The following is a 25623-nucleotide window of genomic DNA, read 5'->3' as shown; positions in this document are numbered from 1 at the left end:
TTCAAATGTTTATCAATTTCAATCAGCATGTTAACACTATTTTATGATATTTTTTCTATTACGTTAGCTATCTATTGCAACTATAAATGTAAGCTAAATGGTTGATCCATTTATCCAGAAACATTAGCACTTTAGTCTTCCAACCTTGTTTTCTTAAAGGTTTTACAACAGTCTCAATCATTACATGAACACATAAAGTGTTCCAATGATTCAATCTGTATTTTTTAAATCTTAATAAATTAAATTTTTTAAGAATTAGGCTACTTGAGCTCTCCAAAATCTTTTCACATAGCTCCAAGCAGCTACTGCAGAAGTACCAACTACGTAGCCCTGTGGGAATCACTGCTCTCATCTAACAGCCAAGGTGTTAAGTTCTTCTGTACCAAGGTATTGCTGTTGACAAGTCGCACATTATTTTGAACTGTCTAAAAGAAGGTTCAACAGTCAGTACAGGAAATGCCTGGACATATAAGCTCCTTGGTTAAACCTGTTATGTTCTTACAGAGGCTTAAGACGCCGTAGCACTGAGCGACACTGTCATAGTGCCTGTCCAATGAGACAAACAGGCATGTTTTCAATAAGAGTCTCTGATCCTCGTCAAAACACTGTTTAACCACCACAGCTCGGGGATAAAGAAAAGAGCTAAACTGTTTCTGGTCCCAAAATAAACACTGCCACCAGATTGTCTTTCTAAAATAGGAAAAGGGAATGTAGGAAGTGTATAAAAATGACAAATAAAAACCAATCCTTGCATATTCAACCATAGGATGTGTATGTGCTGTGAAAATGTCCCTGTGACCAAGTTGACCCTCGGTAGAGACAAAAAAAAAGGCCATGTTTCATGTTCTTTGTTTAAACTAGTCTTGTCACATTGTTCACGGGGATGAATGGGCTAAATTTGCTTCCGTTTCACTCCTCCAAATTTAGAACAGAAACGATTACTCCAGTAGAGAATAGTATTTGCTTTCTCCAATCAACACCAATGCCCCTGGGATCCACTTGTGAGCCATCGAGCTGCATGTCTTCTTTGTTTCATTGAGAATTTTCTTCCAGCCTTCCAGAGAGGGAGGAGGGGTGGAGCCACTCCAATACAAAGACTAATTTGTTTGTTAGTAAAGAGAAACTCTAGGCTCCACTTCCTGATGAGGGCATTAATAAAATCAGAGGGTGTCTGGCCAGAGAATAAAGGGGGTGGGGGCATAGAGAGATTCTGTGGCGAGGGACAGATAAGGTTTTTGCCCAGCATAGCTAAGAAGCTGGAATAAAACCATGACAAACAGAAAACCTTACATGCTTGCAAATATATTTTTTAACCACTGAAAATGCAAACAAGATATTCCACTGGATTTTCAGTCAAGTGATGTTGGTAGAGAAAGAAGAATGGGGACAAAGGAATTAAGAATGAAAGGAAAACCTCTTCTTTGTGATTCCCTTGTTCTCCTCATTAGGCATGTTAAGTACCAGGAATTCCAATCATTTCCTTGGACAAGGCCTGAGTAGGATATTGCCTCTAACTAAGCCCCCAGGCATTTCTGATTCTTACCAGTCAACCCATTTGTTGTGAAGACTACAATGCCTAAATAAGATTTAGAAAACATTTATTCACCATTCCATAAACAAAAAGAAGTGGGGAAAACCCATTAAAGTGCTGACAATGACCAAGGAAGGTTGTGGATATTTTATCAGCAGTGTCCACAGAGAGGGATGAGCCTGCATGCGTTTGTCAGTGTCTCCCCCTGTCTGTATTTGCTCTTCACACTGCTGAGTAAACATGCATATCTCCACAGCGTAACGGGATCCATCGGCTCATGTTTACGATTGATAAACCTTGCCCTAGTGCTCTGTGGAAATGTCATCACACAAACACAATCGCACACCTGTAAGTACACACACAGTCAAACATGACCCTGTGTGAGTCAGTCAAATTAAGCCAAGGCTAATGGACACCATTTATCTTGACTCCATGTAAAGTTAGATTGAGTAAACCAACAAAGGAGACGAGAGTCAGGAATCACTGAGGTAGCCAAGATGGAGGGAAAGCTCTAAAAATTGAAGGCTGTGTGACAAAGTCAACAAGCACCTGGGCAACCTGAGAGGGTAACAGGGAAATGAGCTGGAATTATTTATATATTTCGAGGATGCCACAAGCCAGACAGAGTTTCATACGACACCCTGTCCAGCTCCACCTTTCTGTGTTGTTGGTACAGCAACATGGAAAAATGCCCCTCTGCAATTCTCTAAACTCCAACCTTCAGCACATTCTGTCCAGCTGTAAGACCATGTTGGTAAGGTTGCTACCAACAGCGACAAGACCAGGTGGTGTGGAAACTGGCAGAAAACCAAGAGGCCGTTTGACTGGAGCCAAATAGTTCTTCAATCATCTTTGAAACATCAGCTGGTCCCCTTCATTAGACCAAGAGGCAGAGGGCAGAGCATCCCGCTAAGGGCACCGTCCTGACACCAGACGGAAACTGGAGCATGAAAGTAAACCAGGACAGGAAGCTAACCACCACAACGGAAGCAATAGAAATCTTTCCACCCAGACATGTCTGCAAAGACAAAGACTACCATCCTGGTGGAGCTGGAAGAAGTCAAGCTGCCAACAAAAGGAAGATAAGGTATGCAGACCCAAAGGCGGAATAAGTAGAGGCAGGATGGAGGGCTTCCATATTCTGCCATCTGCTGAGGGATGTAGGAGTATCAGGGGCCAACTAAAGAAGACACTAAAATGGTTGGTGGAAGACACAAAGCAAGGAAGGTTCTGGCTCTGGTTGATAAGACACCACAAGGGGGAGGAAAGGATCCTACAGGGACAGCTACAGCAGGTGGTAGGTAGAAGTCCCCGATACTGCCCCCATGCTTGGTGATTCTCTGAAACTAATGGGGTGAAACATCAATGACAGTTGGCCCTCAGCTGAGGACCTTGTCGTGGTCCCACTGGAGGTGCAACAAGCCAAAATGCTTTGAATGTGTTTCATACCTGTGCAGCTACTCACATCCTATAAGTAGATACATTTAATTTCACAGTTTCTCACACACGTGAATCTACATGTGTGAGAAATGTGAAATATATAAAGGAACAAAAACTTGTAGCCTTTTAGCATCTAGGCCAAAAAACCAGATGACGCTGAGGTACGCAACTGATATGTCCCTTACATCTGCCGGTGGACGATAATATCCTCTGGTCATCAAACGTACGAGGGATATTATCCATCTTGTCCTATGTTCTAAAATTACAAAATTCAGCCCAAGCAGCAGCTATTTTTAATCAAAAAAGGTATTAACACATTAACAATGACACAGTCACTGTGTTGTCCTCTTAAATAGAAAAAAAATCACTTGATTTCACGTGGCTCGCTGGCTAAAATCAGAGCTGCACAAACAACCTGCTTACAAAAGCTGCTGTGTCTCAACAGGCTGAACAGACTTTTTGGCATCTAGAACAAAGTAGAACTATTTCGCCATAGAGTGTGTGAGTTATTTGGGTACAACAATTAATGACTTTGAGTTTAGACACTAACTTTGGGAGTAGATACACATTCACTAAGCTCCAACACTAATAATCATTGGAATATCAGCTGCAGCTTTGTTTTTTTAGCCAGTTTTAAGTCACTGGTTAGAACAACAAACATTGCAGGTAGTTCATCAACTGTAGCTTATTAAACAAAACTGTTGTCAGAACTTGTCAAAGATAGTTTGTGAGACAAGAACTCCTGCTCTTTAACAACACTGTACCAGCAACGGAGTGAGACATTGTTATTTAAGTCACTTTCATTCATATCATATCAGTAATTCTCTACTTATAAACAATATTTCTGAATCATGGCCTTCAGTATTTGTAAAAAGCTCATTAAAAAAGCTGTGCAACTATTCCTCAGCTGTGTTTTATCAATATGTGAGATACACGTTGTTTAATGAGCATAAAATAAATTGTAGTATGCAATTTTATACCCAATAAAAAAGACTCAGCACCAAACAACTTGAAACAGAAATTCTTGAAAACTTAAAACAAAACTTAAAAAAACATGTCTTCTATTCACAAAAAAGTCCTTCTGCTTGTAAACGTCGCTGTGTATCCCTTTATTGAAGAAAATCACATTATTTTAAATTTTCATTGCGCCCCTAAAGTTTTAATGTGCCCCTGCATTTTTCAAGTTAGGAGCATATGTGCTCTTTGGGAAAAAAATATGAGTCAAGCTCTGAATCTGAGTTCTGGATCAAGGACTGAAATCTTTGGGATTTCGAGACATTCATATGTAAACTTCAGGGAGGTTATAAGGAAGATAACCTTAAGGACAGAGTATCTGATCTGGGAAAATCAAACTATGAATGAGCCATTTGAACATACAGCAAGCAGAGCTGCAAATAATCAATTTTAGAGACTCACAGCTCATCATCAAAACTGTCGCTGATTACTTACATTTTAGTTGATTACTAATCCACTGATGGCTTTAGAAACAAATATGATTATTTATATATATTTATAGTATTCTGTAGCATTAAGAGGGATCTTTGAATTTCTATGTACCAATGCCGACCTGTCGGTTAATTGCTTGGCCTGTGTTACTCTGGCTTGCACTTTTCTTGAGAGCATCTTGCAAACAACTTCACACAAATGGCTCATTACAGAGACAGACCAAACATAGAGGTGTTTTTTTTTGTTTTAGGCATTTTCACGATTTAAAATTGCTCAAAGAAAGAAGAATAAAACACAAAAATGTATATGTTTAAAATTGGTATAAATATTTAAGCATATTAACCAGTATTATTCTAAAAAGTTTTCCACAGAAGTCCAGCTCTCTGCTGAGAGCAGCCAGTCGTCACTGAGCGGTCATATCTCTCACACCTGCCACATCAACTGGCCCTAATCCCCAACATACTGGAAGTCATCTGACCAGCGGTCTGGTGGGCCACTTCCCCTCAGTGGACCTTACTTCAAACACTGTGCTCGGATATCACCGAAACCCCAAACAGTAACACTACACCCCCCCTCATAACAACTCTCACACAAAGACTCCCCTGCTCCCAAAACAAGGGGAGAAGGCAGGAGGTAACAGAGTCTTTGTTTAGCCGCACACTATCGCCTGATCTCTTTGAATAACAAATATTTAATTTACTGTATGGTGTGCAGTTACCTGATTTTTTATCAATTAATAGGTTTTTAATGTCTCGAAGTGAACAGGAGGTTTACAAGCTGAAAAATGTCTAATCAAGCACAAATTGAGGAGTTGAATAAATTACTCAGCTTTAATCTGAAGTTTTGAACAAACAAACCTGCTACTTGCTGCTATGTATTGTGCACCTGTCCTCTCTGATCACAACTTTGTGTAGGTGGACATAGGAGTATCTGCACACAACTTGTGTAGTCATATTTTAACAGCTGTTTGCTACCAACCCTCTAAGGAACTGAGGATTGCTCTCATCATGAATGGCCTAGTTCTGGTTAAACCCACTGAAAAACAAATACATACAAAGAATAAATGTCATAGAACATATTTCACGATCTAGTTTAACAGTCTTAACTGAAAAAGAACACAAATAAATCAATCTAGGAATACGCAACAATGAACTGAACAAGTTTGCTGGTTGTCTTTGTTGCTGTGGGGCTGTCTTTGTCGATATTAACGAGCATATCGATAATCAGCAGCCGATACTTTCCGTTTATGGAATGGAAACATCTCTACTTGCACCTCAGAGTCTAAAGCAACCATTATTGTTTCTTAAAACCATCACAAATGACCAGGAGATGCCTGATTATCAAATATGAGGGATTTCTCACTAGGATTCTGGGAACACCTCGGTGAATCCTCTTTGACTGATGAATTCTCTCTTCAGCGCTGATTCACATTCACTTCTTGATGAACAGCTTTCATCTCATAACACCGAGTGCCCTCCATTGGACGAGCTCACATTTACAATTATCTCACAAATTGTACGATACTCCACGGGCCATTAAACCACGCAGCCAGTGATGATGTATATGCGGTTGGCCAGAGAGACTGCATTTGAGCAAATCCAATGACGGGCCACTTGAAATAAAGTGTTTAATTAAGCATTGTAAACCTCAGCTGGCAGCCTGGAGGAGCTGTAGGACAGCGTTTGACTGCACTCTCACAAACTAGCACAGTGACACACTTTCACATCCTTATACAGGGGCATGCCACTGACTCAGGCTGTCAAGCTGAGTCCTGCTGCACTCCAACACACACAGAGCTGCACAATAAACTCACATGCATGCACACAAACACTCTTGTACACAGACCATAGGGGCCATGAACGCTCGTTACACTTTCCTTGCCGGGGGTGAGGCAAGGCATCCCAACGTCCGGCTAAGCCAGCAGTGGGGGAAGGGGAAGCATGGTGAAAGAGCCTGGAGATGGGGGATATGTATGCAACCATGTAGCCCTAGTCACAAGATGCAGCGGGGCACCTTAGAATAGAGTGACAGCGGTCGCATCTGAGCCGCATGCCCCACTCAAGAGGAGGAGAGCTGCACTGCAATGTGCTGTACCCCAGAGGGAAAGGTAGACAGAGGTGCCTGTCAAACACAATGCTCTCTGACATTTGATTATTTATGCCGCCATTCAAGTTTTCCAGAGCGACGTGTCCTTTCATAAATAACTGAACGGGAACACTGGTGTGCCCTCATGAAACAGGACAGAGGGTGCCTGTACTCGCACAACCCGTGCACCAGTGTTGTTGGTGACACATCTATTTATAACTCTTAATAGTAATGGTGCCAAGTGATGAAGTTAAGCGCATCGCTCTATAAAAGAGGCCGCCCCGTGCGAACAGCGAAAAAGCCAATAAAACAGTAAACAAACTGTCGCCTCTTCCAATCAACAAAACCAAGTCTGTTGCTCTCGCATGTGTATTTTTGCACCTTCTATTTCCAAACACCTATCTCCCTCGCACACTCTCTCTCGCTCCCTCTCTTTTTAGAGGCTTGTTTGCTGCATACTTGGAAGCCGGGGGAAGTTTACTGTGGTGAGAGTTAAAAGGGAGGCTTAATTATGTTTTATTGGTGTGGACAGATTATCAAAATGAACAGAGCTGAAAAGTTTTCCAACGCCTAATGGAGCTCTTGGACATCTGGGATTTTCCACTGATAGAAGCTAGAGATTCCGACCCCCACACGCCACCCAGTGAAATAAACATCATCATCCACCAGTGAAACTGGTGAAGCTCATGCCTCTCTTGATATTCACTGCAGCCATTGTCTCTGAGCTCTTTGTTGTGGATGTCCTAATGCATTATACACCACAGAGAGTCAAGATCTGAGACCCACCACTCGTCTCATGGGTGTCACTGAGCTTGGAAGGGGTGCACAGAGACACACACTGGCTGTGGTCGTATCACTGGTCAATAGGACTGAATTAGGTTCTTCTATTTGAATGCTAATGATGATCAGTCTAAATGTCTCCTTCTCATAGTTGTTTCCAGGATCCTACGTATCCTCTCTGGAAACAAATGAGTATAACAGAAGTGACGTAGAAATGGCACACACACACACACACACAAACAAATCAAGCCACGCCACCCACGACACACAATCCCAGACCCTGATGTCACAGATGCACCCAGATGGGATTATCAAGTTTACTGACCAGCAGGTAAATGAGCAATTTTTACTTGTCAAATGAACCCTTAAAATGTCTCCTACTTCAAAAAGGATCATGACTTTAACAAGGTGATCATCAGAGTCACATCTAATGACAGTCCAGCTAAAGAATCTATTTTGTAAAAAAAAAATGATGTTAAGCAAAATCACATTTAAACTGGCAAACCTACAATGTTTGATCAATATTTGTTTCAGACAAATTGCTAAATCATCTCTAGGGTGTTCAGAGTTAGCACCGACAAGCTTGAAACGTAATAGACAAGCAGTTACAGAAAAACATTTCATGAAAGCTCTGATAAAAAAAAGAGGAAATCCCCTCAGATTCCCTTTAGATAAGAGGAGAAAACTTGTGAAGATGTGCTCATCAAAGCATTGATGTGCCCTTTCTAAATGTCAACCCATGAAATAAGATGATATACTAAACACAAGCATTTGGTGGGGAATTTCCTGAAAAATTATTCCTTCAATCCTCTATCTATTATATTAATGAGAAAAAATTAGCAACCAAACAATCATAAGATTAGCATACAACTTTAGAGACTGATAAAATAACCACCCTCACCTTCTCACAACAGGTTTATTGATTTATTTGAAAATGTTTGCAACAAAACTAAAACATGATCCTTATAGATAATATAGCACATCTTTGATTTCATGAGTTAAACCAATGAGAAAGAGCTGGATACTAAGATACAAACACTGAAACTCAGGTGCACATGTATTTCCAGGCTTGCGTTAATTAACACTGCATTTTATTTAATTGCTACAGAAACAGGAGCCAGAAATAAAACATCTCCCACTCTATATTTGATTTCCCTTAGTGTTTATAGCCGAATCTAGAACAACAATCGACTCATGTTTATTTATGGCGGCATCATGGTGTGTGAAGAAGCAAAGGTTTTAATCTGATTTGGCTTGTTCATGCGCAGCGACGCCACACTACGAGATGCAAAATGGCCACATGGTAGTAACCTTCAGCTCTGGATTCATCCTCTGCTTTCTGCATGACTACTGTGGAAACCATGGTGACATGCGCAATGTTGGTTTTCCCCCCTTTTTTTATTCCTTCTAAAATAAACCGCACTGCTCAGTAAAATAATTGGATATTGTCTCTGATGATATGGATTCTGAGTTTACTGAGTTCACCTCCTGACGACAGCAACACCACATGGTCTCAGCTCATGCACGTCTGTGTGCTACAGGCTCACTGTGTTTGTTATCATAAGTCATTCAAGTCCTAACATAATATATATTCAGACTGAATCGAATAAATAAAAAGCTATTTCTGATTTCATTCCCCGCCGTCCAGCAGAAAGACAGAACTACAAGAGGTTAAAATAGGCTGCAAAACCACTTGATCTAGGATATTGGGACTTTATTCATTTATAAACATTAATAAAAATATATTAGAATAACTACTCACTCTCTCCATACGTGGGCCATATGCAGATGGTGGAGACAGACAGCATCAGACTCCAAAACAAGGTCGTGCTACCCATCAGTGAGCCAGATCTCATGGTCCTCAACATCATTCTCGGCTCAGAAATTAAAATAAGGCAAAAGGGACCAAAGTGAAAAAAATCCTCTGGGAAAAATAGAGCTTCAATAATTTTAAAAATGAGGAAAAAAATAATGTGTGTAGCCCAGGTGGCTTCTCTATGGTAGCATGCAAACGCGTGGTTGCTTGTCTACCAGGATTAGATTTAGAATAAATATATTTTTTAATCTAAATAAATGTGTAGGAATTGTTATAGCAGGGAGTTCCCATGGACAGAGGAAAAAAAGAAAAAATATAAATATACTAAAAGAGTCTGCCGTTTTTGCCAGTCACAGGATACTTGGATGCTGGTGTGGCACACATGCCAGTGATTTGACTGGATACATGATGGTAATCCCCATCTTCAGTCTCCATCTCTTGAAAACAGCGAGTGCGCGTTACACGGTGCGATCCGGGCCTGGTGGTAACAACTGAGAATAATATATATGTCAAAGATAACGTGAAGGTTTTATTTCACCAGCAGCCTCCACAGAACATGGTGAGTAAGCCCAGGGAGAATGGCGAGGAAGGGTGGAGAGAGAGAGGTTAGGGTGGCGGCAGAAAATAACGTCCAGATCCACAGGGGTGGTGGCTGCGAGGCTGGGGAGGGGGGGGGTGGGGGGGAAATGAATGAAAACCCCTTTTATTTATATTTTCTCTTCTTTTGGTTTATCCCTTGCCATTCAGACAGCACAGGATCTCGATGCACGACCAGGCCAGTCCTGAAAACCAAACCTCTCGGACCTCTCTGCGCCGTCAGTCAGGGATTTGCAGCTGACAGAAAAAATACCAGACTTGTGCCACGCAGGAGGAGAATGGGTCTCCTGCTCGCTCCAGCTAGACGACCTCAGCTCGGAGTGCGAGGGAGGATATGTCCCGAGCAGTAGCCTTCAAAATGCTTCAGCCTTTATCCTCAGACAGGGGGGAAACGAGAGAACTCCCGAAAGTCCCGTTGCGCGTAAATCCAGGGAGTGAAGTCCTACGGTGAACGCAGGCTGCGGGTCTCCGCTCCTCTGTGGAATCTCTGCTGTAAACAAGAGTCGGCTTCTCTCACGCAGGAACACATAGTGGTACGGATAAGGTGGCCGGCTGGAGTGCGCAGAAACCCGGAGTGGATCCACACACCAGAGACTGGATTTAAAAAAACAAAACAAAAACAAGATACCTCTAACAAGACGCACAGAAGGAGCGCACGCACCTCCTGCTGGATACCTCCGAGTATGACACGGTTTAAAACATGATTTACATTCACTGAAGTTATACAGCTCCCCCCAAAAAGAACAGACCACTTTAGATCTTTTCAGTATTTTCTCATGCATTGATGATGATTTGTTGACCATTTGCACAGCCTTGAACTTATTACTTTACTTCCATAACTTTCCATCTATCTGTCTATCTATCTGTCTATCTATCTGTCTGTCCCTCTGTCTGTCTATCCATTCATCTATCCATCCAGCCATCTACTGTATCTATCTATCATCTATATATCTACCATCTATCTATCTATCTGTCTGTCTGTCTGTCTGTCTGTCTGTCTGTCTGTCTGTCTGTCTATCTATCTATCTATCTATCTATCTATCTATCTATCTATCTATCTATCTATCTGTCTGTCTGTCTGTCTGTCTGTCTGTTTGTCTGTCTATCTATCTGTCTATCATCTATCTGTCTCTCTGTCTGTCTATCTTTCTGTCTATTGTCTATCTGTCTGTCTGAATATCTATCTATCTATCTATCTGTCTGTCTGTCTGTCTGTCTGTTTGTCTGTCTATCTTTCTGTCTATCCATTCATCCATCTACTGTATCTATCGATCTATACATCTACCATCTATCTATCTTTCAGTGTCTGTTGAATTTGGATTTTGTTTGTAATTTATAGAACATAAGAACACACACCCATACATAGTAAAACATGACAAACTGGTTATTTTGCAGAGGTGTCTTATGTTTTTTCCAGAGCTGTAGATAGGCCCATCACTCACTGTCAATATAGCTTCATCAAAGGCAAATCGATCTTAACTTTGCTGTGGATCCCTGAATAGATTTTCATCTTGGAGCAGAGCTATAAATGACACGATTATCAGTTCTTCTAATTATTTAGATCAAAGTTGATTTCTCAGTATTTAGCGTTGGGGAGAAGAGTTGGCTCTATCTCTTCACTTGATTAATTTCAATGTGCACCATCCAAAAGCTTCAGCGTGTAGGCTTTAACGACATCTAGCGGTGAAGTTACATATTACAACAAAATGAATATAGTTATGGTGGCCTTCAGGTGAGGTAAAAACGTGAAAGACCCTTTTCCTTAGAGGTTTTTTTCTTGTCTTTGTTTTGTGTCTGTTCTGGGCTACAGTACCAACATGGAAGTACACTTCATGAAAGAAGACCAACTCCCAAGATTTTTAGGGGTTGCTGCATGTGTCTTTTAGGTATAGCAGCAAAAGTTGTCGCCCTCTACTATAGACACAGACATCTAAATATAAACATTTACACAAGTACCTTTTTGTACTTTCACTCCTTCACTCACAAAGATACAGATTCAAATATCAGACACATATCTTTTTTTTAATGAACACTGGTGATTACAAAACATAAAAAAGCATAATTGTATATCTCAATGGTCCTGTAATGATGATCCCTTTAAAAAAATGTAATAGAGAACACTTCTGCTGGACAATTTTTTTCTGAGTAACACTTATGTACCATTAACTGACCTAACAATACCTTGTCTAGTCTCCTTGTATTCAATCAAGCTAGACCTAGACACTTATAGATTTCAGTTCCCTTAATGTTCCCTGATGTTTTCTTAGAGATCCATGAATTATTCCCTGGGACAAAGGTAAAAATGTTAAAAGATGCCTCTCATCTTGCAATGTCAAAGATAATTGTAAAAATTATTGGATCCATCCCCTGATCCAGATCAACAATTTGATGGGTTCTTCACTGACTCACACCACATCCTTCCACAAAGTTCCACTGATCTATTCAGTTGTTTTTGTGTATGTTGATTACAAACAATCAGGGTGAAAACACAACATCCTTGGAGGAGGTCATAATGTATGCTTGATAGAAGAATGCCAACTGCATCTCAATTTGCAAGGACACTTACATCGTGTATGGCATTGCTTTGAGATAATACTGTATATATACAAATATTTTCTTAAATATAGCAGTATCAAACAGATGTGGTATACATGGGCGGTAGGTATTTGTATAAAAAGAGGTTTGTGGATACTTTGGCTGAAGTTGTTCTGAAGTGAAGCTTACAATTTTGTATTAAGAATTTTGTTCTTTTCCTCCAGAGGAAGAGGTTCTTCCTGCACTTCTCCTTCTTCCTCATTCTCTTTAAAAACCCCCAGTAAATCCCAGGACCGAGGAATGAGCTGGTGACAGAAGCAGAGCTCCAGCAGCCAGGACACGGTAACAACACATATCACAGAAGAAAGCATGGCCAGGGTTCTGAAGGGAAAGTGCTGTTTGATAACTCCATCCTCCTCCCTCCAGCCAGGATACAGGAGAACAGGAGGGATTCCGAGTACTGGTTCCCCGCCCAGCACACGCAGCAGCATCCCAACTATGTAGCCTGTGATAGCACCGTAGGTATTAGCGTGGCGGAAGTGCAGCACGCAGGCAAGCTGTGGGAAGACGATGCAGTAGAGCAGGTCTCCACTCATCAGCCAGAGGGCAAAAACGCTGTCATCACCAAAGGCCAGGCCTGTTCCTGCCAGGCCCACCAGCACCACGCTACCACGGATCACCCACTGCAGCTCCCGCTCTGACGCCTGCAGAGAGTGCAACAATACAAACTTAGTTACTTTGCCTTAGAACTGTATCAAACACACACACTCACAGACACATGCACACACCTGCTTTCTCAAAGTTGTCTTGTAAATGTTTTGTGTAAACATTGATGCTGAGGACAGCAGCACTGAGTCCATTGAGGACATGACTGCTGCAGCCACAGAACCAATGCCTAACACAGATACCCAGCTGGGTGTGAGATATTGCAGGGCCAGTGGCAGGATCTTCACTGCCTCCCCTCGTTCGAAAGGAGGGGGTAGACCATACGCAGTCTGGTTCCAGTCTTAGAGAAAAGGAAAGGGGGAGAGGTATAGTGATAGTGCAAAAAAGGAAAATAAAAACTGGGGAAAAGGAAGCAAAATTTCACAGGCATACACACACATACAAATGCAGTCATTTATCATAGCAGTGGGACCTAACTGTTAGGACATGCTGTCTAATTGAACATACGCTGTATATGAATGTACTGTGCATGCTGTTGATGTTCATGTGTACCTGCAGAGGCCGCCACTGCTCCTATGATTGCTGAGGGCACTCCCATAATGAAAACTGTCCCAGCAGCAGCAAAGCAGGTGATCTGAGCCTGAGCAGAGGAGGCAGCAGAGAGGATCCTCTGGTACAGAGATTGATAGGCCAGTCCGCCCACAGTCTGTAACATACAGAATAACAAAAAACACAAACAAGCTTTGTCAGTGAACAACTTTGCAATTCATGCAGTTCAGCAAAACGTCCTTTCTCACAGAGGACAATTTGACTGGTCAAAAGGATTTATCTAATAATATGAACTAGAGCTAAGTTCAGCACATTCCTCTGCCAAGGTCCAACAATCCTCTTAAATTCAATCACACTGCACCACATTTTGCAAACTCGTCCTCTAAATGTGCCGGATTTTGTTCATCAAGATTCATTAACTATTCCCTGGGAAAATGGTGAAAATTTTGACAAACGCCCTTCATAATATTAAAGACATGGGAATAAACTCCTCCCTGACCCATACAGCATCCTTCCACCAAGTGTTCAAGGTAATGCATTCAGTTTTTGTGTAATCTTGTTCAAACACACAAATGGACAGGGGTGAAAACATGACCTCCCTGGTCGGAGGTTGTAATGGATGTTTATGGACATTATACATAAGTTTGATGGCTGAGTTTCAGGGTGCTCTTGTTGGTGGTCCTCATGGATCATGGGAACACTTTACTACAATAGAACTGAGCCACTGTTGTTGTTCATTAGTTACACTCTTGCTTTTTCTACTATGCCAAATCAAAATATCCTAAGTAAGTAAGACTCTGGAGGTAGGAGTGTTTGGAGGGACTTTGGGGCCCCTACATGGAGCCAAACCTTTCAAAGCTTTTGGTGGAAAATTAGTGGCATGGGGCCTTGTTAGGGACTCTGGTATCGTTGCAGGCTCCTGTATAAAGCCGACCATAGGTCATTTAAGGGGGTTCTCACAAAAATGTCATTACTGTGGTTTATTAATGTTATCAGCCATTCTTAGGGGGGCCCCCTCTCAAATCAGATAAAGTTGCCTGAGTCAGGAGACAACATGTCTTTTCTCTGCAACATTTTCTTCCAGCGTTTTCCATGAATGTGTGAGAAAACCCAAGGTACAAATACACACTGTGGTCGCATGTGTGAGATGATATATCTAAGGAGCATGAATGTCATAGTTCAAAAATCTAAAGTTTTAAATGTAAATTACTGATATGATATGACTCAAAGTTCAGTTGAGAGACTGCCTCCACTGATGTGACTAGAAAAAAGAGGATGTCTCCCTCTGTAGGAATTTTCGGAACTGTGGACACTCTTCAGTGCACTTGTGGTTGTACAGTAACATAACAGAGTGGTGGTTCCTCTCCCACAAGCTATCTTTGCAAAGTAGTGTCGCAGACGTGCAGAAACCTCAAAACTTGAACCGCCAGCAGCTAAGTTTAATTAATAACAGCTGATAGGATGTCCTTCTGACCTTTGTTGTTTTAACCAATGGCAGCATCGTTCAGAAAAAGAAAAAAAGAGAAACCTGTTGTCGTAAAAGTTAGCTCTGCTTAGTTCAAACAGTCTGCTCAGTTTGTTTTGGACACAGGCAATGTCACTGGTCCTGCAGCTTTTGTAAGCCAGTCATCTGACTCTCACAAAAATCAGTTAAAATCTCACCACTAATAGAAACTCATCTGCCCATATTCCTGCGTCTGCCAGCTCCATCTCTCCTAGCCATGAGTTCCCACTTGTTTGGTTGACGTGGAGTGTTGGTGAGAGGTCAGTAACTGCAGGACTGAGGAACATAAAGGGAACACAGAGCCACTGAAAGAGAAACAAAAACAGTAGTTAACGCAAAAGCCATCAATTGACTTACTAAAATTTCTTAATGTTGTCGTCCCTCCACCCTCTCTCCCCTCAGTCATTTCTGTCACTCCCTACTTCAATACACTCCCTCTGTTTCTCACCATGCTGACAAAGATGAAGCAAAACTGGATGACATCAGTATATGCAACAGAGTACAGACCCCCTAATACTGTATAGATGATGGAGACAGCAGCCGAGATAACAATAGATAGGGCTGACGACAACCCGAGAATCATGCTCATCGTTCCTCCTGGATATCACACAGAAAATAAACCAGAGGTGAACACACGTGTAATGTGATGGACTGATGACAGAACCACTGTTTTCATTTAAAGGCACAAAGACTTGCATAAAAAGAGGTACCTACCCAGAGCAGAAAGGATGCAGGCAACCCACAAAATATCACTGATCAGTGCAGGAAGCAGTAGCATTGCGGTGAACATGTTGCCATAGCGATACTGGAATGGGTCCAACATAGTCACGTAGAATTTTGACCTCATAGGTTTGGCAAAGAACAGTCCCGCTTAAGATGTGCACAAAGGAAACAAAACAACTGTTGTGTCATTAAAAAAACAATGACATGATTTTAAATTTAAGCAAAAAAAAAGTGTAATCCATTAATTCTAGAAATCTTTATGGCAAATATTTTTCAAGCAAGAACAGCAATAATTCAATGGTTCTAGATTAACTAATGTGACTATTTTCTGTTTTTCTTCAATCTTCTATGACAAAAAAATTAATCACTTTGGAATTTGAGCAGTTGATTGGACAAAGCGAGACATCTGAGTGTCTGTAGGCCAGGACTGGTCAACAACCTGGGAATCTGAGATAGGAAAATTCCAAATATGCAGACTTCACCTGCTAAACATAGTCTTTGATAAGAGGGTCACAGGCATAAGTTTATGTCTAATACCCCACAAGAATATTATTTCTCTTATGCAAGAAAAGCAAAGCTCTTTGTGTTGGTATTGTTTTTCACATACACCTTTTAATTCAATAAAAATGAATGTTGTTGAATGTGCTTCTGTTAACATGATGTACATTCTATGCCTTGTAGATTGTAAACCTTGCATTGGCTGGAATGAAAAGATGAAAAGATAAAAAGCACTGTCAGTTAGTCATTAATAATGATTATAGTTTGTACTGCTCTGTAGTTTATGCAACTGATGCTTCTCTCTTTTACATCATAAATAAAGACAAAATATCTTAGAGGAAATGAATTTGAAAAGGACAACACACTTTAAGGTAAGCATTGAGTTTAACCTGTATTTGATTGCAACAGCAAAATAATCTAAATGTGTCCTAGTCTAGTGCATGCTGGGATATGTGAAAGCCACACAACACCATTGAGGTAAAAAATGTAAAATAATGAAATCCTGTTCTCTGCTTTAGATGCACTTCTGCTGAATGTAGCATAACAAAGGCTGATGTATCTCAGTAAGAATAGCAAAACACGATCTGCCTCATGTGCTGTTGTTTCAGCATGAAACTTAACTTTCAGCGTTGAACAGCCTTCGGTTCTCTGCACATTTTCAGACACATCTCTGCAATTTCAGTTCAATGTCAACATATCATTGCACTCGCTATTGAGATTTTATCAACTGTACAAACATTCATTTATAAGAATTTATGCACTTTTAAACCGTCTCTACATGACTTCTGGTGTCTTCATTACTAAACCATTGTTGAATATCAGCAGAACACATGTGAAGGATCTCACATTGTGGGGCTGAAAACACAACACCAGGGCATCTCAGCTACTCACCCAAAAGAAATCCGAGAAGATGTGCAGGCGGCCCCAGAGCCCAAATGAGACCACGGGTGGGAACATAAACAGCTTCAGCGGTTCCCATGATATAACCTCCGCCAACCCATGTTGCTGAAAGCAAAGAAAGCATAGAAAGTAAGGGAGGACTTGAGGAACAGAACACAGAGAAAGGAACATAGAACCCACACAAAGACGGAAAAACTAGTCTAGTATTGTTATTTGATGATGGAAATGAAGAGAAGGCTTCAACCTGTCATGGTGAAAATCCCAACAACGACATTGATGTTGCGGCCACCCACGATGGTGACTTCGCTCTTGCTTCCAGTACATGTCTTCTCCTCTTTCTTGGATTTTCGAGATGCCCAGACCCCAATGACCAGGATGACCATGTAAAAAACCAACACAGCCACCAGTCCTGGGACATTCACTGCCATGATTGTCTGAAAACACATTGTGCAGCCCTTCAATGACACTGACTTATCCTCACAAACATTATAAGAACTGTAGAAGAAAATATTTCATTTCAATTGTCTTCTGTTGATATTTACTTAACACAGCAAGATCAAGTTTCCTCTCCCTCCACATGACACTAAGGACTGTGCTCAGACACAGTTTTACATAATTTTCCCAGGAAGCTGCCAAAAGACTTTCTTACATCTGTATTCAATTTAACTGAACTCTGCTGATGCAGACAGAGATGTCTTGTTAGGAGAGGGAATGAATGGGCTGACCAAACCAGTCAGTGGCAGATAGAAGTCCTTAGTATAGTAAATTACCCTGCCCAGGACTTCTTAGGGTGTATTCACCCCTTTGTTCTTGTGCAGACCATTTGTTGAGCTAAATCCGATTGTTGTAGATTTGCCTTAATGTAATACTAAGAAGCACTTTGTATTGTAAATTAGACTGTCCAGGACTCCTTAAGTTGTATTCATCTTTTGTTCTCATGCAGACCCTTTGTTTGGCTCATCCACAGCCGACTGTTTTTAGAGTCATTGTGAATGTTGACCATCAGACAGAAAACTGTTCTGTGTGACAGTCTCCACTGTGCAGTGAGTAAAACTCACCTTTACCAGCCACTGAATTTGGACCTGAAGGAATTTTTATTAAGTTAATGCATCTTTTAAGACCTTCACATTGTGTATCATGGCTGACCTAAGTTTTGTCCAAAAAGTGGTTGATGTGAGAGGTCTGAAGGAACTGGAATGTTTTAGATTAGGAGTTTAATATTATGTTTCAGGAGGTGCCATCCTGACCTTGGCATTTGGATAAGATACGGGTCCTCTCTGAAGGAGATAATAAACAACCCTGACATGACTTGTGGTGACCTTGACTTGTTATCTGCTCCCCCCCGTCTGTAAATGCTTCTGTTGTGCTGTTTGTGAGCTGTACTGAGAATGTTTCTCTGATGACAGATATTTAATATTCGAGAAGAGGATTGGGATCCATTGCATGTGGCTCTCTCTGAGCCAGTCTCAAATGGCTTTGAACCAAAGACAGTTTTACAGCCCAATCCGTACATTAGACTTCAATTTGAACTCAAAATGACCAACATAAGTAATCATGGACAAACCCATTCTTACTGGGTAGTCTTATGTGACCAGTGTTACAGTAGCTCACCTCCTACGATGCTACATGAAACTGACACAGCACTTAACTACTGGGACTAAACAATGACTGTATACCACTGAATATGAGACATACCAGGGCTGTAAAACCTTTTAAAGAGTAACTCAAAGTGATAATCTTTGTCTAAATCCCACAACAGGCAAATAAATTATTAATTACCCAGGGATGCTCCACATAAGATGGCTACACTAAAATGTGTGAAGTTGATCTTACTTAAAATACATACAACCGACGTACAATAAAAAGGCCAGGAAATATAACTATTGGACTTAAATTCAGTTTACTTATACGTACATTTTTACTTAACTTTGTCAAGTTATTCCAACCTAAACATGGTGAGTGCAATTACTGTTCTTGCACCTTGAATTTAAGTAAAAGAAGTTTAATTAACATGGACAATTGTTTTTACATGTTTTTTAAAAATATACAAATATTCAGACCAGGCAAACTTGAGCATGGCTTTCATTGTCGTCCATGGTGACATTAACTTCCAGTATGATAACTTGATTGTCTGGGATTAACAAAGGCAAGACATCAGGTGGAGAGAGTAGCTTCCAAGGAATAGCTCAATTTTAGTGATAGAAACCATATTGTATTTTTCCCCACCCACTATCCAGGAATGAAGCCAATCCATCATGTATACGAACACAGCCAACTCGCACATTTGGAACCAGAGTCAGGGGATGGAGCCGAGGTAGTGAGGTCCCCGTCTTTAAACACGCTCAACCACTCGCCGGTCAGGCTCAGCTGTCAATCATGTTTCATCTCAATATAGCATCAACTTACTAATAGAAACCCGAGTTACTATTGAACAAACAACAGTGTGATAAAAAAAATACTGTAAACAACAGATTTCATCTTTCTGACATTTTATGAGACGGAGTGATTAGATTAATCATTATTTAGAGTCCATGATGAAGGGCTTGAGGGTGGATTTCATCATTACACATGATACCATTATCTTCCAATGTGATGCAGTAATAATATTACCTTTTACATAACTCTGTAGTTTACAGGCAGGAACCTTTATGACCTGTTTTGACTTCTGGCTGGTACAACCTACACAACCTAAATTTAGTTTACCTCAACCCCTAACACTACAATTCCAAAACTGGGTGGATAGTGATAAATGAGTGAAGAACACAAATGTAACATAAGCAAGCACAGGTAATATATAGATTTGTGTTCTTTACTTTGACATACTGACAAAATTTCACCTAAATTCAACAGACACTGGAGTGATGATAGATTATGATATGATAAAGGATAGCAAGATCAACTAGATAGTGACAAATAGGTATTTAATGGATTTCTTTTTTTTTGACTGACAAAATGTCTCTCTCCTTAATTCAACAGACATTGGAGTGATGATAGATAGATAGATAGATAGATAGATAGATAGATAGATAGATAGATAGATAGATAGATAGATAGATAGATAGATAGATTTATAGATAGATAGATAGATTATTACGGTGTATTTCAAAAGAGTCTGATTAAATATGAGATTATGATTATGATATATGATATATATGATAAAGATTGGATCATTCCAACACAGCTTAAAATAAAAATCACCTCCTACTGTGAGTCACGTGGTCACCGTGCGTATGACAATAGGTTACGTGAATCTGATTACAGTTAGTCATATTAAACATTGCGCACTGTGATTTTCAATTAAATATATATATATAATATTTTAGTAATAAAAGACTAAACGGGACATTATAATCTGCACCCCCGGACGGTGATTGAGACAACGTACCTTTCCGCAGGTTCTTCTCCTCTGCACATTCGCAAACCAACCGCTGGTCTGCTCTATTGCGTTGTTATATCCCCCTGACTCTTAACGCCCCGGAGTTGTGTTCAGTGCCGGCAAAACGTTCAGAGACGTTTTTACCGAGGGCTGCGTGTTTATCCTGAGCGAGCAAGAGTCGCCGACGTGCTGTTTCAAAGCCACGATGGCTGCTGCTACAGTGCTGCCCTCGGACAAGCTTCCGGAGACACCGAAATATGACGCTGAAGGTGCGTGCGAGAGATCTGACCAAGTGTTGTGAAAACGTTGCAAACGTGAATGCACCCTAAACATGCGGTATAATTACTGACAGCGTTTTCCATGACAGAATAAAGATATTACGGATAAAAAGGAAAAAACAACATTATGCAATAAATGAAAAGAAAAACTGCCCTACTAAATTTCGACGTATGAACAACACCATGACTATAATTATATAAGAATGTAGCAGATTTACAAAATAGATTTACTGATGCATTTTAGATCATAGAGTATTCACGCATTTGTGCCACCACAATTTGCAAACATGATTCATAATTAGCACAAATAGTGTCCTTAATATTTGATAAAACCTGCACATTGGCACCTAAACCTTCCCTGATCATTGTCTTCACACAAGAAGAGGGGAACCCGGACGCAGATCATGTTTCCTGTCATATGAGATGAATAGTCATGGTTAAAGGAGCATGCATGTGTTATATTTAAATGACTACTCCCATCCCTTCTGGTAAGGAGATAATAAAATCTGACCTTTGAACCCATATCTCATTAACATCTGAGGTCTGGGCCTGGACGAGAGGAGCAAAAAACATACTGTTTATGGGATGGGGGAGGAAGCTGAATGAGCTGGACAAGGACAAAAGAGAGGATGAAAGCTGGAAGCCTGGAGCTGATAGGCAATGATTTGCCCACCACTGCCGACCCGCCACCTGGAGAGTGTCGTGGTTAAGGGTCAAAACGGTCAATGAAGGTTGGGTACCACCCAAAGACATCTGCTCCCGGCGGAAGGCTATGGTTTACATTATGGGGTAACCAAGGTAAGCAGGTGTATGTCACAACTTAATACATTTTGTACCCTTATCTCATAAATATCTTCCACAAAAAAATCTGACCTCATGTTGATGAGTGAATAATATCTATATTACATGAAATGTTATACAGAAATGTTCTGGTGCGCTGATGATGACAGAACAGAATGTTTTTAAATTCAATACTTACAATACAATACTAGCTGACCACTTTTTTAGGAAGAATGATGCTGCTACTGTGGTTTCTGGATTTTATTAATACTCTTTTGTTTGTACTTATTTCTAAACAATGGCGATTGTCAGCCTCTTTCAAGCTGGGCAAATAATGTGCATGACACAATAATAAAAATCAATCAATCAAAGGAATCAAAAGTGTTTCCTGTTGGTCTGGTTCACAAGTGTCATGAGTCCAGTTTACACAAAATAAAAAAATCCTTGATCCAAAAAGAAGGGGGAAAAAAACAATCTAGAGTGGATTGCATTAGATTCCGTCCGTGTTCCCCTGCGTGAGCTCCTCATTGTCACCCGCTGACTCTGGGTGGTTGAGAGACACGGGGCTGGCTCCTGCTGGCTTGGAGGTGCAGAGTATCCAGTGGTTTTTGTCCTCCTCAGCTTTGTGGGAGTCCAAGAAGGTGTGAGCTGTCACCTCGTACTCTTTGTGAAATATGGTCCTGCAAGAAAACAAGTGTCAACCTGACAAGAAGGACAGCAGGCGTGCACGTGTTGTTACACAACCCCTGGCTGCCATATTGTTATAAGCCCTCAGCTTTTGACAGCAACAGGCAGAGAACAGATGACTGCAGTTTGATACTGTCAATGTAAGCTAGCCTTGAAGGCGAATCTTATCGTTTAATTGGAATATAAGGTCACTGTGACCCATGTCACTTCTGTTACAGTGACCTGATATTGCTTTTTTTGTATTTTACATAGTTAGATATTATTTGTGCCATTTTTTGCGGACCTCCGATTTGATATCCAACACATTTTGGTCACATGAACGCTGCACACATCAAAAGCCTTTATATCGTATTTAACATATATTCTTTTGTGTGGAGTTCTTTTGAAAACATAAACATACCAAAGAATGTGATTACCCAGAACAGCAAGAGCCTGGTTTGTCTTGCAGTGAACGATCAGCACCTTCACATCAGCCTGCCACAAAGAAAACAAAATTTATTATTGCACAAGCTGACATTGCAACAGTGAATCGTAACACTACAGTTGAGACTTACAGGAACAGGCTGCCCCTCGTATTCAAGCCTCTCCTGTGGGTCAAAGTGCACTATCTTCCAACATGACAGGAAGGAACCCTCGTCCACCAAGTTAACCTCTTGCAGACGTGACATCTTTGCACACTGACACAACAATATAAGATAGACTTTGGTAGATCTAATAAAAAGAGGCAAACATGACTGCTGTATCTAGATTTGAATATGTTTGTAAGGTTTTTATGCATTTCCACTTTGTTAAACATTCTCTGAAATTATACTCTGAAGTAAATAATTAATTTTAAAACATAATCTACCTTTTGGAAACTTTGTCGATCACTTGTCAAGTAAAGCTGAGGAAAGAGGAGAATATAAATCATGTGAAGTGACACACTCAAGAAGTGAAGATGATTTATGTTTCTTCTGAAGTATTCAAAAATATAATAACCACACTTCATGATCAGAAAATCATTAAATATAAAAACTGTTCTAGCTTGTCCATGAAAACGTTTATTATCTTTATTATGTATTACAGTATAATAATATTATTAATATTATTAATATTTGTTCTTGTATAACTTCATTGAAGTTCACTTACTCCTCTGGCAAAGCCATTTGTAGTTGTCAGGGCAAAACTTTGGTCATAAAGCAGAGTGGATCCTTCAGGGCTGCCATCTACACTGCAGTCACACAAACAGTGTTACAACTTTACATCTGAGATTTTTATGCCGAAATGTATGTTGATGTAGTTGTGTGTGTGTGTGTGTGTGTACCTGGTGATGATGAAGGCAGTGCGCGCACAGGGCAGGATCCCTCTTCCTGCACTCACTCCACAGGGGCTCTTAATGCCAGGGGAAGGAATCTTTATCAAACTGTCAATGTCAGCATTAACGCTCACTGCGCTGCACTCTCTGTTTTCTCCTCCCACGTTCACCAACATAACAACGTCCCCAAAGTGCAACTGTCCATCATTTGTCATAGAGAGATTCACCTGCGCACATAAACAAACACCCTCATCATTATCATTAACCATCCCCGTCATCATTGTGATATTACTGCTGATGTTAATGGTGTTCTTGATTATGTTAAACTCAATTTACCGGTCTGAGAAGATTCTCTCTGATCAAGTCTTTTTTTTGGAAACTATGCTCGCCTCTTTCCTCTTTCTCCAGAAACTCTTTCTTTGCAGCCTGGAAAACATTTACAATGAGTGTTATTATATGCTCACAAACTCACAACTGCTGGTTAAACAAAAACAGCTGAAGAACAAAACTAAACCAAAGTTTTGCCCTCTGTCTCTTGTCACTAAAAACATTGAACACTAAAACATCCATAGAGCCTTAGTTTGTACTTGCGTTTTTTTAAATACCTGTACCTATAAAGTTTACACCCACAAAATGTATTTTACCTGCTGTAAGTGATTGAAGATACAAAGTATGCCACAATTAATTTCAGGGAATGTTGAATTAAATTATACATAAGACATCTAGATACTGTACACGATACTGTATTTGATACAAAGAAGCTGAGATGGATAGGTAAAGGAATTAATAAGGTTATTGTATCATCATTAGTTATATTTTCTCACACACACACACACACACACACACACACACACACACACACACACACACACACACTGGTAAACTCTAGTAAAAGGAAGGTAAAAATACAACTGAGGTTAAATTCACTTTATAACAATGGGTAGACTTTCAGTCATTATCTGCAGAACAAGTGTAAACACGTGTGAACAACCTGCTAATGTTTAAATCAGTGCAGTAAAATAAGTTGTGATGCTAACAGGAGGTTTTTTTCAGCTTATTTTCTCTCGTAACATTTTTAAACAAACCTCTTCCAGCAGCAGATCCTCGGTCCAGTTTCCTACTTTCACAGCGGCCCTAAATACTTTCTCCTCAGCCATCCTGACTGTAATACTGTGCTATAATACTATACTGCAATACTATAAGACTAATGTACTTTAACTATCTGTGTACTAACGATACACGTGAAGCTACGCATAGTTGGTGTAGGGGTTTCTATGGTAACAAGTCAAGTCACGTTCCAACTTCTCTCAGTTCTCGCGAGAGGGCGCGCGAGTACAACACAGCTGAGGGTCATGTTTCTGTTGGAAAATGTGTCACTTTAGGAGTTATCGACTAATTTTACTGTGTTTATGTACATATGTAAATAAATGTTGATGGTAAATCTCACTGTCTTTCAGCTGATGATGTATAATTCAGGAGACTTGAGGTCTTTTTTGATAAATATAAATTGAATTCAATTAAATTGAATCATATTTAGACACATTTGCAAAAAAAAATAGTTGTAAACACAGTGAAAAAGACACAGGTGATATTATGAAAATAGATCTATAACCAATAGGAAAGTAGAAATACATGCAAATGTTTCAGGCTATTTTATGATTTAAAAAAAAAAAGATATTGATTGATAAAACAGGTATTTCAGGGCCTATTATTTCTCCATTTGCAACAATGAGTATGATATTTACCTGCAAGAATAACTATGTCAGAAATAGTAGGGTCAATTTAAGGAGCATTATCCTAAATGGATAAAAAGATACATTTAAACAGCGGCTATTAAACAATACCCATACCCATAAACATTCATACAAAGAAATATTTAGTCTACCTTGTGGTATTCACTTCTAGGCCACCTTCACGTGTTTGTTTGTTCCAGCCCTGAGTTGTGTTCCAGGTTCAGTATTGGAGTTTGTGGCCTTACATGCCTTTGTCACATCAAGTCCATGTTCTGATCACCTTTTTGATTCCTTTGTCCTTGTCCACTTAGTCCAGCTCCACATTAAAAACCATCCTGGCCTGGACTCCTGCCACACCACCACATCTAATAAACCAGTAAATCTCAAGACTGTATTCTGCATCTT

General features: G+C 40.3%; 3 protein-coding genes across 5 annotated transcripts in view; all 3 read right to left on the bottom strand.

The window, feature by feature from the left end:
• Window positions 1-10239, bottom strand: part of igf1ra (insulin-like growth factor 1a receptor) — an 80668-nt gene extending 70429 nt beyond the window's left edge. Inside the window, exon 1 of the mRNA XM_069528566.1 lies at window positions 9045-10239. Coding sequence (XP_069384667.1) covers window positions 9045-9153 — 109 coding nt within the window. The 5' untranslated portion in view covers window positions 9154-10239. The remainder of the gene's footprint in view (window positions 1-9044) is intronic.
• Window positions 10240-11696: 1457 nt separating this feature from the next.
• On the bottom strand, window positions 11697-20839 carry LOC109623994 (high affinity choline transporter 1-like). Its single transcript, XM_020078479.2, has 9 exons — window positions 20456-20839; window positions 17315-17504; window positions 17062-17175; window positions 15664-15819; window positions 15398-15546; window positions 15108-15254; window positions 13449-13602; window positions 13019-13236; window positions 11697-12934 (listed from the first exon to the last, which is right to left on the bottom strand). The coding sequence occupies exons 2-9, from the start codon at window positions 17496-17498 to the stop codon at window positions 12416-12418; spliced, it is 1641 nt and encodes a 546-aa protein (XP_019934038.1). The 5' UTR covers window positions 17499-17504; window positions 20456-20839; the 3' UTR covers window positions 11697-12415.
• A 911-nt stretch (window positions 20840-21750) lies between these two features.
• On the bottom strand, window positions 21751-24793 carry cfap161 (cilia and flagella associated protein 161). 3 transcript variants are annotated; one of them, XM_020078806.2, is made up of 8 exons: window positions 24571-24787; window positions 23822-23911; window positions 23495-23712; window positions 23320-23401; window positions 23039-23074; window positions 22746-22868; window positions 22592-22665; window positions 21751-22184 (listed from the first exon to the last, which is right to left on the bottom strand). In XM_020078806.2, exons 1-8 carry the CDS (start codon window positions 24640-24642, stop codon window positions 21995-21997), a joined length of 885 nt encoding a protein of 294 aa, XP_019934365.1. In that variant the 5' UTR covers window positions 24643-24787; the 3' UTR covers window positions 21751-21994. The 3 variants fall into 3 exon arrangements, with proteins under 3 accessions (XP_019934365.1, XP_019934366.1, XP_069384683.1); XM_069528582.1 differs by having other exon boundaries at window positions 22020-22184; window positions 22608-22665; window positions 24571-24793; XM_020078807.2 differs by lacking the exon at window positions 22746-22868 and having other exon boundaries at window positions 24571-24792.
• Window positions 24794-25623: the final 830 nt, after the last annotated feature.

This window comes from Paralichthys olivaceus, chromosome 7 (genome assembly GCF_024713975.1).
Source record: "Paralichthys olivaceus isolate ysfri-2021 chromosome 7, ASM2471397v2, whole genome shotgun sequence".
NCBI classification, from domain to species: Eukaryota; Metazoa; Chordata; class Actinopteri; order Pleuronectiformes; family Paralichthyidae; genus Paralichthys; species Paralichthys olivaceus.
The sequence above is the reverse complement of the archived record's forward strand: the minus strand, read 5'-3'. Positions and strand labels throughout refer to the sequence as shown.